This window comes from Dromaius novaehollandiae, chromosome 1 (genome assembly GCF_036370855.1).
Source record: "Dromaius novaehollandiae isolate bDroNov1 chromosome 1, bDroNov1.hap1, whole genome shotgun sequence".
Classification (NCBI taxonomy): Eukaryota; Metazoa; Chordata; class Aves; order Casuariiformes; family Dromaiidae; genus Dromaius; species Dromaius novaehollandiae.
The window spans coordinates 126,700,037-126,714,367 of record NC_088098.1 but is presented as its reverse complement, the minus strand read 5'-3'; the positions used below and the strand labels follow the sequence as shown (position 1 = coordinate 126,714,367).

The window sequence follows — 14,331 nt, the reverse complement described above, 5'->3', positions numbered from 1 at the left end:
AGACATATCCAGCCAAAAGAAAAATAGCAAAGTTGCAGAAGTTCAGAAAATTAAGGAAGACAGAAAATACGTAGAAAGAAGATACAGTAGGTCTTGGCTAGTACTATACTGAGAGATGTGCATACATCCCATGTCATTAGTTATTATGAAAGATCTTTAATAGCCCAACTTGATACACAATTTATGAATGACTGTGCTGTGGAGATAATATAATCAGCAAATTAATTTAATGAAAATAAATTTGGAGGACAGCAACGGACACCTAGGAACTTTTTTGGATAAGCATAATCATAATAAAGACTTTAAAATTAATACCAGACCAAATAAAAAAGAAGAAATTTATAAAGCTGGATTTATGCAGTCATACACTAACTTACTTTATCACTTCTTTAATGATTCTCGGTACATCCGTACAGATACCCACTTTAATCATCTCTACAGTTTTCGGCTCTACCACTCCACTGGTAGGTTCTATGTTAACCAAGACAACCCCATCATATGATAATTTAAATGTACCTAAAAGAAACAGAACGTTACACAACATAAAACTCAAAATAGAAGAATATCCCCCCACATAATTGCAATAACAAAACACATAATGCAGATATTCACCAACAGTACTTATTCCTATGGAAATAGGAAACACAGGGTGCCTCTCACTACAAAAAATTGTAACATAGAGGTGACCATTTTTTTCCAGGGTGTTACATTCACATGTCCAATGCCACTGGGCAAGTTTTCATTGTAACAGCACATTGTAACAGGTACTCACACTCCAAACCAAACCAGCCATATCACAAAGAAGCTGTAAGTAACATTTTGTAAACCACAAGATATTTTCTACACAGCTCTAGGCAGCTATAGTAGCCAGAAAGTTAAGTGCAGACCCAAAGAGAGGTCTATTACCTGCAAGTAACTGATAGTTTTCACAACTTAATGTACATACAGTGCAATTTATTGCAAAGAGAACGTTGAATCTTTGTAGGACATATATTTTAAGGGTTTTTTTAAATGTGAAAAAAACTAATAAATGTGTTTCATCAGCAGCACTAATTATCTGTCATCATATCATAGGTAGGACGAAATTCTTTGAAGAGTTGTCGGAAAAATGCACTGTTTTACTTCAAACAATAGATAATCTCTAGTAAGATGAAGAAGCAAAGACAAGTGCTTGGACTTTGTGCAAGGGATGAGATTTGAAATGCAAGCCTTCAGTCACAGGTCAGCATACAGCATTTCCTGCTGATACAGTTTACATACTGCCTGTCAGTGCTACTTGCTGGGTTATGATTTTCGGAGCCTACATAAACATGGATTCAGCAACAGTTCCTTCATCTGTCCTCAACAGACTCTTCACTTTCAGTCTAATTCTGCAGCATCACGCAAATTACATATACATCTACCACTAATGCAGGTTTATCTAATCCTCTAAGGAAGAAATTAGTATGTACAAGCAATGGCTGATAATATAAACCACATACTACATCTTCAAGTTGAGCTGGACAGAAAATACAATTTTTTCCCTTCAAAAGACTATGCTTTTTGGAAGAAAAATTATCAAAATTTTTTAAAAATGTTTTGGCTACTGAAAAAATCCATTTTAGGATTAACAAAATGTAATTATCTAGTTTGTTCCTAACTTCCCAACAACCTAACTAGCTGGAGGCTTGGAAGGCTTGTCAGTGTTCCAATTTGCTCTACTTCACAGGTATACATGAAATTTCATGCATTTAGAAAAGCTCACAAATTTCATGCAGTATCAACATAGTTCAGACTATAGTATTTTCTCTTTTAAACTATTTGTTACCCCTGAGCTCAAGTTTTTCACATAAGTTGTTACTGTGAATTCACAAGCTGAGTAAATTAATAGACTTGGTAACCAATCCACCTTTTTCAAAATACTGATATTGAGCTCATATATTAAATTCTAAGCTACTTTTAACTTTAAATAATCATCTCATCAGCATTTTATCCCATGCCTACAAACTTATCTTACCACCGGCACTTTCCAAAGCACAATGTCAACAGTTAAACATATTTTTATTTGACAGGGCGAAAGCCTACTCTACAGCCATCTCCATTTTAATTTCTGCTTAGCACAATACAAACAAGTTTTGTTCTAAATAGACAGCCATCTGGCACTTTTTTTCTTAAATTACAACCCACCTCTCTGTTTCTATAATCATGTATTTTCTGTTGGTTCAGTATTTCTCCTGGAAATCACACAGCAAACATGTCCAGAAAACATTGCCCTAACACACAGATAAAAATAGCTTGTGATACCATAAACAGCTGTATGACTCAGGAACAAAAACAATTAACTGCCGTAAATTTGTTCTTTGAAATTCAGAATAGTTGCAGTGCTACTTCTGTTGGAAGGCATCTGCAACTTTATCAAGTGGAAAAAGCAGTCAAATTTGGGTCACATAAGCATTCTTATGCAACATTCTCCACATTTCTTATACTCTTTAGAAGGGTCCCTCAGAGAAGCTGAAGGATGCGCGTGTTTTGAAAGCTATATGATTTCAAAAGCTATCGCAGCAAGCAAAAAGACCTCTCATTATCTTTTGGTAACACACATAGTCAATTCCAAGGACTTAAGCTCTTAAAGGACAGGGAGCTGTATTTGTTTAGTCAATAGACAGCGACTGGGACTACAGAATCATAACAAAGACATCAAAGCAAAAGCAGACATGATTTGCCATTATTTATGCTGGGCATTGTAACCTAAAGGACATCTGTTATTTTTGCACCTCTCAAATGGGATTCAAAAGTAGAGAACTCCTGGAACTCAAGGTTCTACATTCATTTTTCTTCCGTAAGCAGTAACATAGTATCTGCCTACAGAATTTAATGGCCTTTTACAAAACCTGTAACTACAATACTGAACATTCATAATGCAGAACTTTTAGTTAATTTTTTGCTGTGTGGGATCCTGAACTACTTGGTCACTGAGGTGTTAACTTACATAAGTTTTCTTTTTCCAAGAAAATTAAATCTTTGTATAATTTAACACATAACAAGTATTTACCTGGAGATGATCCATGGTTAGCAATGCTAATCTCTTTACTAATTATTTTACCGTTTGCAATCACTGTACCAAAATTAACCTCGGGCTCAATTTCCAGATAACAGCATGGAATTAATCTGCAGAGAAGAGACATGGTTATATTTTCCCCAAAACTTGAAAATACCTTTGGATTTTTAAAGGAATTAGTTTGAACACTACAGTGAAAAAAAGTTCTGCTTTTCTTCTAGTTGTAATAATTTAATATTTATGCAACTCACTTATAAAAAAGATCTATCTACTGTCAATCTACTCTAATTACCATAACTATTGTACATAACTTTAAAACCATTAAGCTTTAAGCAATCAGCTGAGATAAAATGTAAACATAAATGTATACATTCTAATTTCTATAATATAGTTATTATAGTACAAGAATTTTAAATAAACTACTAGAAAAGCTTTCATTATCTTGAGTAGCTGCAGCACAAAATAAGTACAAAGTTAACATTTACCACATTTTATCATCAGCTGCCTGAACTAAAATTAGAGAAAAACGTATGTCATTTTCAGTTTACAGTCTTGTATTATAAACATCTTCTGTGGTTTCAGCAAAACTTATTATACCAAATGTAGATGGATAATGACCCAAGCTATTTGTATTACTTAAGAGCCTCAGCCAACCTGATGACTTCACTGTATTGGGTACTGCACAGCCATAATGAAAAGATAATTCTTGCTTCAGAAAACTAGGGCTTACTTGAAGGTCCTAAGTTCTAATTTGCATTTCGCTGTAACAAAATAAAGTCTGATTCAGCAATGTTCTTTAAGTATAAGCCTCTGAACAGGCAGAGTAGTAGAAGTACACTATATTTGCAAATATCTTGAATAGTTGAGAAAAGAATTCTGTGTTCATTTTTCTTGTTGTGATATTCCAATTCTCAGCTGTTTGGAATGATCTCATTTTAAGACTAAATGAAGAAAAGCAAGTGTTGTGGGTGACAATAACACAGTATACACACCAACACCTACTAGAACTCTTTTCTCCAGTCCACAGACATCCCTTCTGCTGTTCCAGGCACAGATCTGGAAAAGATGCTCATATCCAGCTGAGCCTGGACCCTAGTTTTTAACCGTTTTGAGGTCACATATATCGACAAAAAACTGCAGGTTTGGTTTAATAAGAATGCTAAACGAGCATGGGAAAATGAACCTGAGAATTGATTAGGCTTATCAAACAACTGAAAGATAACACTCATTCTATATATTTCAAAATACTACATTTCAATGTCCCTAGTTTCACACTGTTTTCACCTCAACCTATGGTGAATTAAAAAGGACCTCTTCAGAGGTCTGCTTCCATCTTTCACGTAGCATCAGAAAAAAATCATCTACTGAAATCAAGAAAGTGGATTTGTTCAGCTATGTCATGTGTTATTTCATGTAGTAAAGATGCAACTGCAGACTGGATGAGAGAAAGGATAGAAACAAGAGGTTAACACTCTTGTGGGTTAGTTGCATCTCATGACCTGAATTACATGCAATACAGAATATTAACAGGAGGAGGAAAATAAACCTTCTTGGTCAAGCTAGGTAGTCCCTGCCTGTATAAGCTATTTCATAAAGGAGAGAAAAAATATCAGGAAATGCAAACAAAGAACTTGCTCTCTGGAATACTAATATACTTTTTTAATTCTCTATCTCTTGCATAAACTTAACACAGTAAATTCTTGACAGAGATGGTCTAGACTAACAGCATATGGTATAGAAAAATGGGAGACAACTATCAAAATTACAGTACACTTGAGAAGACTACAGGATTTGCAACATGTACCAAGTATTCCAATAGTCTTCTGAAGAAATAAGACACCTAAGAATCTTATCCACTCAAGACACAAATAAATATTGGTTGCACAGCTGGTGTCAGCAACAAGGTTTTGGATTCTGCGACCATGGAGACCATATCTGAAGACTGAAAACTGCTTGGGAGAGATGGGATCCACCTCACTAAATGGGGCATGCGTGTCTTTGCCAACACGTTGGCCAGCCTGGTAAGGAGGGCTTTAAACTAGGAAAGGGAGGGGAATGGGAGAGTTATAGAGACCGCAAGGAAGTGCCTACAAGACAAGACTATGGGGAAATCTCTTGCACCCCTCCTGGGAAATCAGCATGCTCAGATACTTCTCTGAAGTGCCTGCACACAAATGCACACAACATGGGGAATAAACAGGAGAAATTAGAGATTTGTGTGCAGTTTAGGGCTATGATCTCATTGCAATTAGAGAGACATGGTGAGATAGCTCACACAACTGGAATGCTGCCATAGATGACTACAGGCTCTTTAGGAAGGACAGGCCAGGAAGGCGAGGAGGGGGAGTTGCCCTTTATGTGAGAGAGCAACTGGAATGTACAGAACTCTGCCTAGGCGTGGACAATGAGCAGGTCAAGAGTTTATGGGTAAGAATTAAGGGGCAGACTAAGATGGGTGACACTGTTGTGGGTGTTTACTACAGGCCACCTGATCAGGAAGAGGAAGTCAATGAGGCCTTCTACAGACAGCTGGAAGTAGCCTCATGATCACAGGCCCTGGTTCTCATACGGGACTTTAATCATCCTGATATCTGCTGGAAACAACACAGCTAGGCATAAGCAATCCAGGAGGTTCCTGCAGAGCACTGATGATAACTTCCTGACACAGGTGATGGAGGAGACAACGAGGAGAGGTGCACTGCTGGACCTTGTACTAACAAACAAGGAAGAGCTGGTTGGAGATGTGAAGGCTGGGGGCAGCCTTGGCTGCAGTGACCATGAGATGGTGGAGTTCAGGATCCTGTGAGGAGGAAGGCAGTAAGTAGACTAGACTACAGGAAAGCAAACTTCGGCCTTTTCAGGGACCTGCTTGGAAGAATCCCATCAGACACGGCCCTAGAAGGAAGAGGGGTCCGAGAGAGCTGGTTAATATTCAAGGATCACCTCCTGCAAGCTCAAGAGCAGTGCATCCCAATGAGCAAGAAGTCAAGCAAAGGAGGAAGGAGGCCTGCATGGATGAACAAGCAGCTCCTGGCAAAACTCGGACAGAAGAAAGTGTACAGAAGGTGGAAGCAGGGACAGGTCACCTGGGAGGAATAGAGGGATGTCAACCAAGTATGCAGGGATGCGATGACAAAGGCCACGGCGCATTTGGTGTTGAATCTGGCAAGGGATGTCAAGGACAGCAAGAAGGGCTTCTCCAAATATGTCAGTAACAAAAGGAAGACTAGTGAAAACATGGGCCTGCTAGTGAATGGGGCAGGGGCCCCGGTGATGAAGGGTACAGAGAAGATAGAGATACTGAATGCCTTCTTTGCTTCAGTCTTTACTGCTAAGACTGGCCCTCAGGAATCCCAGGCCCTGGAGACCACAGAGAAAGTCTGGAGAAAGGAAGACTTTCCCTTGGTCAAGGAGGATTGGGTTAGGGATCCCATAAGCAAACTTGACATCCACAAGTCCATGGGCCCTGATGAGATGCACCCACAAGTGCTGAGGGAGCTGGCAGGCATAATTGCTAGGCCACTGTCCATCATCTTTGAAAGGACATGGAGATCAGGGGAAGTGCCTGAGGATTGGAAGAAAGCCAAAGTCACTCCAGTCTTCAGAAAGGGCAAGGAGGAGGACCGAGGGAACTACAGACCAGTCAGCCTCACCTCCATCCCTGGAAAGGTGATGGAGCAGCTCATCCTGGACACCATTTCCAAGCATATGAAGGACAAGAAGGTGATCAGGAGTAGTCAGCATGGATTCACAAAGGGGAAGTTGTCCTTAACCAACCTCATAGCTTTCTAGGATAGAATGATTGGTTGTGTAGATGAGGGGAAAGCAGAGGATGCTGTTTACCTTGACTTCAGCAAGGCTTTCAATACTATCTCCCATAACATCTTCATAGGCAAGCTCAGAAAGTTCAGGCTAGATGAGTGGACAGTGAGGTGGATTGACAAATGGCTGAATGGCAGAGCTCAGAGGGTTGTGATGAGTGGCACAAAGTCTATTTGGAGGCCTGTAGCTAGTGGTATACCCCAGGGATCAATACTGAGTCCAATCCTGTTCAACTTATTCATCAGTGACCTGGAGGAAAGGACAAAGTGCACCCTCAGCAAGTTTGCTGATGATACAAAGCTTGGAGGAGTGGCTGATACACCAGAGGACTGTGCTGCTACTCAGAAGGACCTCCACAAGCTGGAGAAAAGGGCAGAGAGGAACCTCATGAAGTTCAATGAAGGCAAGTGCAGGGTTCTGCACCTAGGGAGGAAAAACCCCATGCACCAGTACAGGCTGGGGGCTGACCTGCTGGAAAGCAGCTCTGCAGAGAAGGACCTGGCAATCTGACTGATATGTATAAATACCTGAATGGAAGGTGGGAAGAGGATGGGGCTAGATGCTTTTCAGTGGTGCCCAGTGATAGAACAGTGCCCAGTGGTGCCCGAGAAGCAAAGAGCACAAACTGAAACAGGCAGCTCTTTACTGTGAGGGTAACAGAGCACTGGAACAGGTTGTCCAGAGAGGCTGTGCAAGTCTCCATCCTTGGAGATATTCAGAAGTCCTCTGGACACAATCCTGGGCAACATGCTCTAGGTGACCCTGCTTGAGCAGGGAGGTTGGACTAGATTATCTCCAGAGATCCCTTCCAATCTTAACCATTCTGTGATTCTGTAACATAATTTCCCAAACAGATATTAACCGGAATTAACTGCAATAAGATTCCCTAATAGATTTAATTATTGAACCATGCAAAAAATGGCATAGTGAGGATAGCAAGCTTTTTTAAAATATATATATATATAGGTTTGTGGTTGGTTTGTTTGCTTGTAATCAAGATGGAAGTTAGCCCTGAAAATGACTAATTCCACATGTTCTCTTAATATTTTGTTAAAAGAATATGAATGTGTATTTATTATATTTCAAAAAAATAAGAGAACTTGAATGAGCATTTCAGATGAGGGCTTTTGTTGGTGATGGTGGTGGTGTTGTTTTTAGTTCTGGCCTGTTTGAAAAACGAATCCCAAACCTTAAGTATAACTGTTTTCTATGGCAAATAATTATTCACATAATTCAATTATTACACTTGTATTATAGAGCACATGAACATTCCATAGTGCTGCAGAGATGCAACTAAGCACATCATGTGGCCTCCAAAACTGGTATGAAATATGTAAGACAAATCACTGAGATTAACCACTGGAGTTAGTGTCACATGTGCCAAGCAGATACTTAAAAAGTAATTTTACTTGCAAACCAAACAACTGTGATATTAAAGTCACTGAAGCACAAGAGAAATAAAATTCTCTTGGTGGCATTTGTGTCAAATAAATGGTTACAAGAAAGAGTGGAGTAAGTGTTATTGCAGTTTAATGTTGAATGGGAAACTAACTTTTCCTACATTCTGGGGTGAATCACTTCCCAGACTTTTTAAAATCAGTATGTAGATGTGACTGAAGGAATTGGACAAATTGTTAGCAAAAGGTTAAATCTTTTCATGCTTTCTTTCTAAACTGTCAGTGAATTTTAGGAAGAAACAACTTCTTTCAATAAAATGCTATGAACACACATGGAGATCCAGAAGTTCCACAAATTCTTAGAGCATTACATAACTGTACATATTAACATACAGAAATAAAAGCTAGAAAGTGATATAACTTCACAGACAGCAGACTAGAGGTAAGCTAAGAGCTAAGAGATAGGTAGCAGACATTTAAAGTGCACAGCCCAAATAATATCAGCAACTTCCAAACACTTCTTGTATCATACTAAGTAATCTTAAATTATATTTATGAATTTTCTAAATTTGCTCTGACATGCTTTAAAATGATCTTCCATTTTGTAGATGTACAAGTCCTACAAGATATTGCTAGCATATAATTTTAGTAATATTTAGCAGAGACAATGAAAATAAATACTATATTTGAACTAGACAAAACTCAGAATTTGTGGCTGATAAGAAAACTTGTTTTTTGCATTATAGCAATATATAGCACTTTTATGTAAATCTAAGTTTCACTAACTACTAAATCCTTAACAATTTTTGAAATTAAGTACTCCATCTTTCGGTATTTTGGTAGTAGCAATGCATGTTATTTTTACTGATGCATCGCCAGTAATGTAAAATCATTAAATATGCAAAACTAAAAATGCAAAAACTGTTAAATAAGGGAAGAAACAACTTGCAATTATATAAATTTGGGTTTATTTCCCCCACCAAAAAAAAATTGCAAATTTTTCCTTCATTTTTCAAGAGTCTTCCATCAAATTTACAACATTTTTGGACAACTTACATTGATAACACCATTTTAAACAAAAAAAAAGTTAATATTTTTCAACCATTATTACACTGCCTTTATTATTTTCTTAAAATGCTTAATGGTGTTTTAAAAAAACATGTTTGTATAGAAAAATGTATTTAGTAACCCTTCAGTGCAATAAGTAAATATCATCTGTCTATAAATAGCACACACACACACAATACAAAATGATTTTATGGAAAAACCTGACTAAAAGAGAATTATAAAGTGTATTTGTTATTTCCACACAAAAAAAAATTAATAAGCTGTTGTTGTAGTCTGTCAACTTTTTCCTGCAAAAGTCAATTAAATTTGAACATTTGAAATAATGTAATGCAAGACCTTTCCAGAAAGGAGTTGCTAATAGCATTAAAGTATTACTGCTCTAAATGAAATATTTCCACAATATCAGCCAACCAGGGTGGGGGGGAGAAAGCAAGAGTTCCCTACAGAATCATTTTTTTCTAGGAGATATTCCCAGAGCATATGTATTTGGAGACAGCTACTTTCTATACCTTACACAGACATACTTAAATGACTGCCATGTCAGAGGACTGAATAGAAATATTAGATCCTACATGTATTATGCAATAACTTAATTCTTCCTCGTCTTGAAACTGAAAACAACATTTAAAATAGAAATGTATAAAAAAGTTCATCTTGAATTGCTAAGTTCTTATTAACTTAAGAAAAGCCATCCCTGTCTTTTAGGGAAAGAAAAGCATTAAGGGCTTTCTATTTAAGTTCTTGTTAACTATACTAATTCAGGCTATTCTGTTTCAGGACATTCTAGTATTAACAGTAATAGTAACAATAATTTGGTATGTGACCTGTTAACCCAGAAAACAAAACACGCAACTAAAATATAATGCTTGCTCTGAATAAATGTCCTGGCAGATCCAGAGTCTTTTCTACATGGTATATTATACTCAAGAAAGTTACCCTGAGTTACTAGATTGCCTTAAAGCTTATGATCTTCAAAAGTAAAATGGTAGTTGGATTGATCCATATGCTTTAAAATAAGCCACATAAGTAACTCCAGAGAAAATTATAATAGCATTGTTTAATACTGTGCTTAAGAGAATAGGACCTTACAAATAACACTGATAATTGTGTAACTGAAATTTTTATTTCTGAGACTTCTGATAGTACACATTTGCTAATAAGTGACAAAGTTTACAGTAGCTTGAAAACCCTGTCAGCCTATTAAGCAATTTCTATCCTATTTTAACAATAGTACATTAAATGAACAATGTAATTTTTAAGATCAAAGGAAGAAAGCAAATCAGGGAAAAAAGAGATGATAAAACAGGCACCAAAATGCAGGAGTATTTCCTATCTGAATGCAAAACCCTACACATTTTGGACTAGTGAGAGAGACTTGGGGGTTTTGTTTTGTTTTTAATTCATGTACTGTATATTCTCCATGAAAATTCCTTTCCATCTGTATATCATTTTTAATGTAACCATTTTTACAAAAGCTATGATCTGCAATACTTTATGACTCTAGAGATGGGATTCGTCTGTCCTGATTTAGGCATCTAAAAGCTGGACCTTTACATATGACTTAGCCATTCTAAGTTCTCTTAATAGACAAAGGACAGAAAGGTACTCCAAAATAATTCACCTCATCATACAATAACCATATCTATCATAAGTCTGAAGAATCACCTTTTGGAGGAGTCCATTCATGCCTACTAACTGTCAAGGAAGCTAGGGTGAACAGTTCAGACTTAGATATCTGATTATTAAACACTGAAAAATTAGGTGACCTGAAGCACATCCTGTATGTGTTTTATACTGAAACATATAAAGAAAATTAAAGTTTCATTTAGAACCTTACCAATATATATGGGTTATATACAATATACACAGGCGCACACACACAGACACACACAGACAGTGTGACAAAAATAAACTTGTGACCTTATTTTAAAATGTATGGAACATTTTTAGAATTAAGCAACATATGCTTTATTACAATCCAGGTTTGTAGATACAGTCAATTACTAAGTATCTTTTATATAAATGGCTCTGTATGGAGGGTAGAGACGAAAAGTAAAAGAGATTAACTTGTCAAATGCTGATCCAGGATTAGAAATTACCAGTTACCAAGTCCAATAGAGAGCCAAGCAAAGGCAGGAACCCAAAAAACTGTCTAGGAACTTAGACATAACACTGATTAGTTTCTTACCTGTGTGCCGCTCTTAACAGTTACTTTTGTAAAGAGACTCATATTTGTTTTCAATGCAGTTGACAGATAAGTTACATAACCATATATGACAAGAGTTGACATGCTTTCCACAAGATTAAGCCAAACCAGCATCAGCAAAATATGGGATTTTAGCATCATACCCAAGTAGGGGGATATCAACTATGTCTTCTTCTATCAAAAGCAGCAGTCTATCCTGAAGAGCCTCCTCACTGTCAGGATAATATTCCACAACAGCTGTAACTTTAAGTCCAGAAGCAACAGGTTTTTCTGGATTTTCCACAATCAGTTTAAACTACAATTTAAAAAACAAATATTTAAATTAATTTTAACACACTTCTAGATTAAAAGAAAAATACACATAGGGTTCTTTTCAGCATAACATGCAGATCGATTTTAAATTCACAATTTCTTTACAAATATGCAAGAATTTTTTTTTATAAAAGTCGTCTTCTTGTTTATCAAAGGCCATACTTTTTACAGTAACACAGAAAAACACAATGAATATTAAACCATCAAATTACATGGAACTGTTAATTTAACAAAATACTTTCTGTAGTCCCTCCAAGAGGGCTCTAGATTTTGCTACTGCTGCCATTAACCTTCTGAAACAACACGAAATGAAATCAGTTACTAAAAAGATTCTCTATTAAATAGTATCTGAGCAAGTATTAAGGATTAAATCTCAATCCAAAAAACAGCAAACTAAATAAGAATTTTCCTGTTGGTCTGACCCATCTTCAGCTGGGGTCTGTGGAAAGTTTCACATAGAGTTCACTGAAAGGCACGCTGAACGTATGCCTGAAAGGTCCATGTATCTCCATTCTTTTTAGGGACAGGGGAAAGAGAGAAATAGAAGCAGTGAAGACCCAAAACACCTTTTTTCTCTCTCTTCAAAAAAGAGTCTGAATCAGTTGTTGTCTGCATATCTGCTTATATTCAGCATCCTCTGCATCTCTCTCCATCTTTCCTTGAAGAGGTAAGACATGAGCAAACCACTAGCATCTAGTAGGAATCCAGCAGCTCCCACATTCCCAAGAAAACTTCATAATAAGGTCTAGATATTTTCTGGCATTTCAATCTCCTTACAGTTCATATCAATCTATGCATAATGGGTTTCTACTGTGTACGTCAGAGGGTTTCAGTTTAGTTCATGTTTATTTCTGAAAAAGAGTCATCCCGATAGTCTTTAAGTTTATTGTTCCAACCTGTATCAGGAGTATGAAAACATACAACTTACTAGTTGTTCATTGTATTGTCTGAGCATCTCCTATTCCTTTAAAAGTTTCACAGCTTATAAATAATATAACATATGAATATTCAGCTAAAGGAAACTTGTTATGTAATATGCACCATAACTATGGGATAGTTTTTGAAAGAGCAGCAAGTAATCATAAAATTCATCTCTTCTCTAAAGAGAATTAAACAGCCATGCATATTCATTCTCTATAAGGGAAAATGGATATACTGTACTAATAACTTTTTATGAAGTCTGTTCAAAACTGCTTTGTGGGCTAAATTCCTTGAAACACATTCTTTGATCGTGCACTGTGATAGCTGAAGGAAGGTTATTTTTTAGTTCTTGCATTCTATGAACATAATGCCTCAGAAAATTTTCAAATAAGAGCCATACACTTCAGAGCCATTTACACACAGACAGTAGTATAAGGTCCAGGAATGACAAAGAGCAAAAAAACAGAACTTTCTGGAACTGATTATGTAAAGTAGAACACCATAATTGTCATCACATGCCTAATGCCTTTAAAATGCTCAGCATAAGGCATGGATCCTAGTATTTACTCGCAGAAGCACTATACTTGAACATGATAGCTAAGCAGTCTTTTCCCTTTTCTAAAATTGATTCAGCCTCTCCACTTCTGACGCACAAGAAAAACTGATGAATAAGGCTGAGGAAAACTAACAAAATGAAGAATAAGCACAGCCCTACCAAATCAAGCACTCACAACAGCTTCCAACTCACAGCAAAATTCTTCAGTGACAGCATAAAACACAGGCTGTATAAAGCAAGTAAACTTGCTAGTTTTAGAGAGAGATAAAATGCATATACAGTCTCAGCCAGTCTTCCCCTAAAAAAGCAAAGGCTGACTATTCAGATAGTGAAAACTCCAAGGTACACAATTAACAAATAATAATTTTGATGACTAATTCAGAGTCTATTTATTCACAGCTTAAGTTGCTATGACAGAAAGCAACACCAGCTTCTATTCAACTCCCAAGCTAGCTCAAGGCTTTGATCGTGATATTGAAAGCAATTAGCAGATAAAATCTAGCTCAATGAACGACCAATATAAAGCTCTTAACCACAGCTGGGGTTTGCTAGGCCTATATAGGTTACAAGTCAAGGGCTAAACTGTTTAGAGCTGTAAAGAAACGTTTACCTTTAAAAAGTGTGACTGTGAAATGTTGTTTCCAGAATTAATCAGATAAATGCAGAATCACACTATCTTGAGATTATTAAACTCTCTGAGAAAGCCTTCGACAAGTAAGTAAAACAAAAGTAACACTACCCTCAAAAAACCTTAGAGTACAATATAGATATTGGGTAATAGAGCTATCAATCAACATTGTGGAAAGTCTACGAAAACAATTACAAAAGTTGCATCCTTCAGCTGTTCTAGAATATGCACAAACTTGGTGTTGAGACCTACAGCAAAATGATCCATGCCTACATGGCCCTCCCAGGCAAAAAAAAAAAAAAAAAAAAAAAAAAAAAGCTAAACAGGGTTTGTAAAGACAACCGACTTGATGTAGTCAGACATGCAGGAGAAGTTTTTAACTCG

General features: G+C 36.8%; 1 protein-coding gene across 1 annotated transcript in view; it reads right to left on the bottom strand.

The window, feature by feature from the left end:
- CFAP47 (cilia and flagella associated protein 47) overlaps window positions 1–14,331 on the bottom strand; it is a 386,437-nt gene that overhangs the window by 360,785 nt on the left and 11,321 nt on the right. Inside the window, exons 3-5 of the mRNA XM_064505814.1 lie at window positions 11,674–11,825; window positions 3,032–3,147; window positions 378–516 (exon numbers count right to left, since the gene is read on the bottom strand). Coding sequence (XP_064361884.1) covers window positions 378–516; window positions 3,032–3,147; window positions 11,674–11,825 — 407 coding nt within the window. The remainder of the gene's footprint in view (window positions 1–377; window positions 517–3,031; window positions 3,148–11,673; window positions 11,826–14,331) is intronic.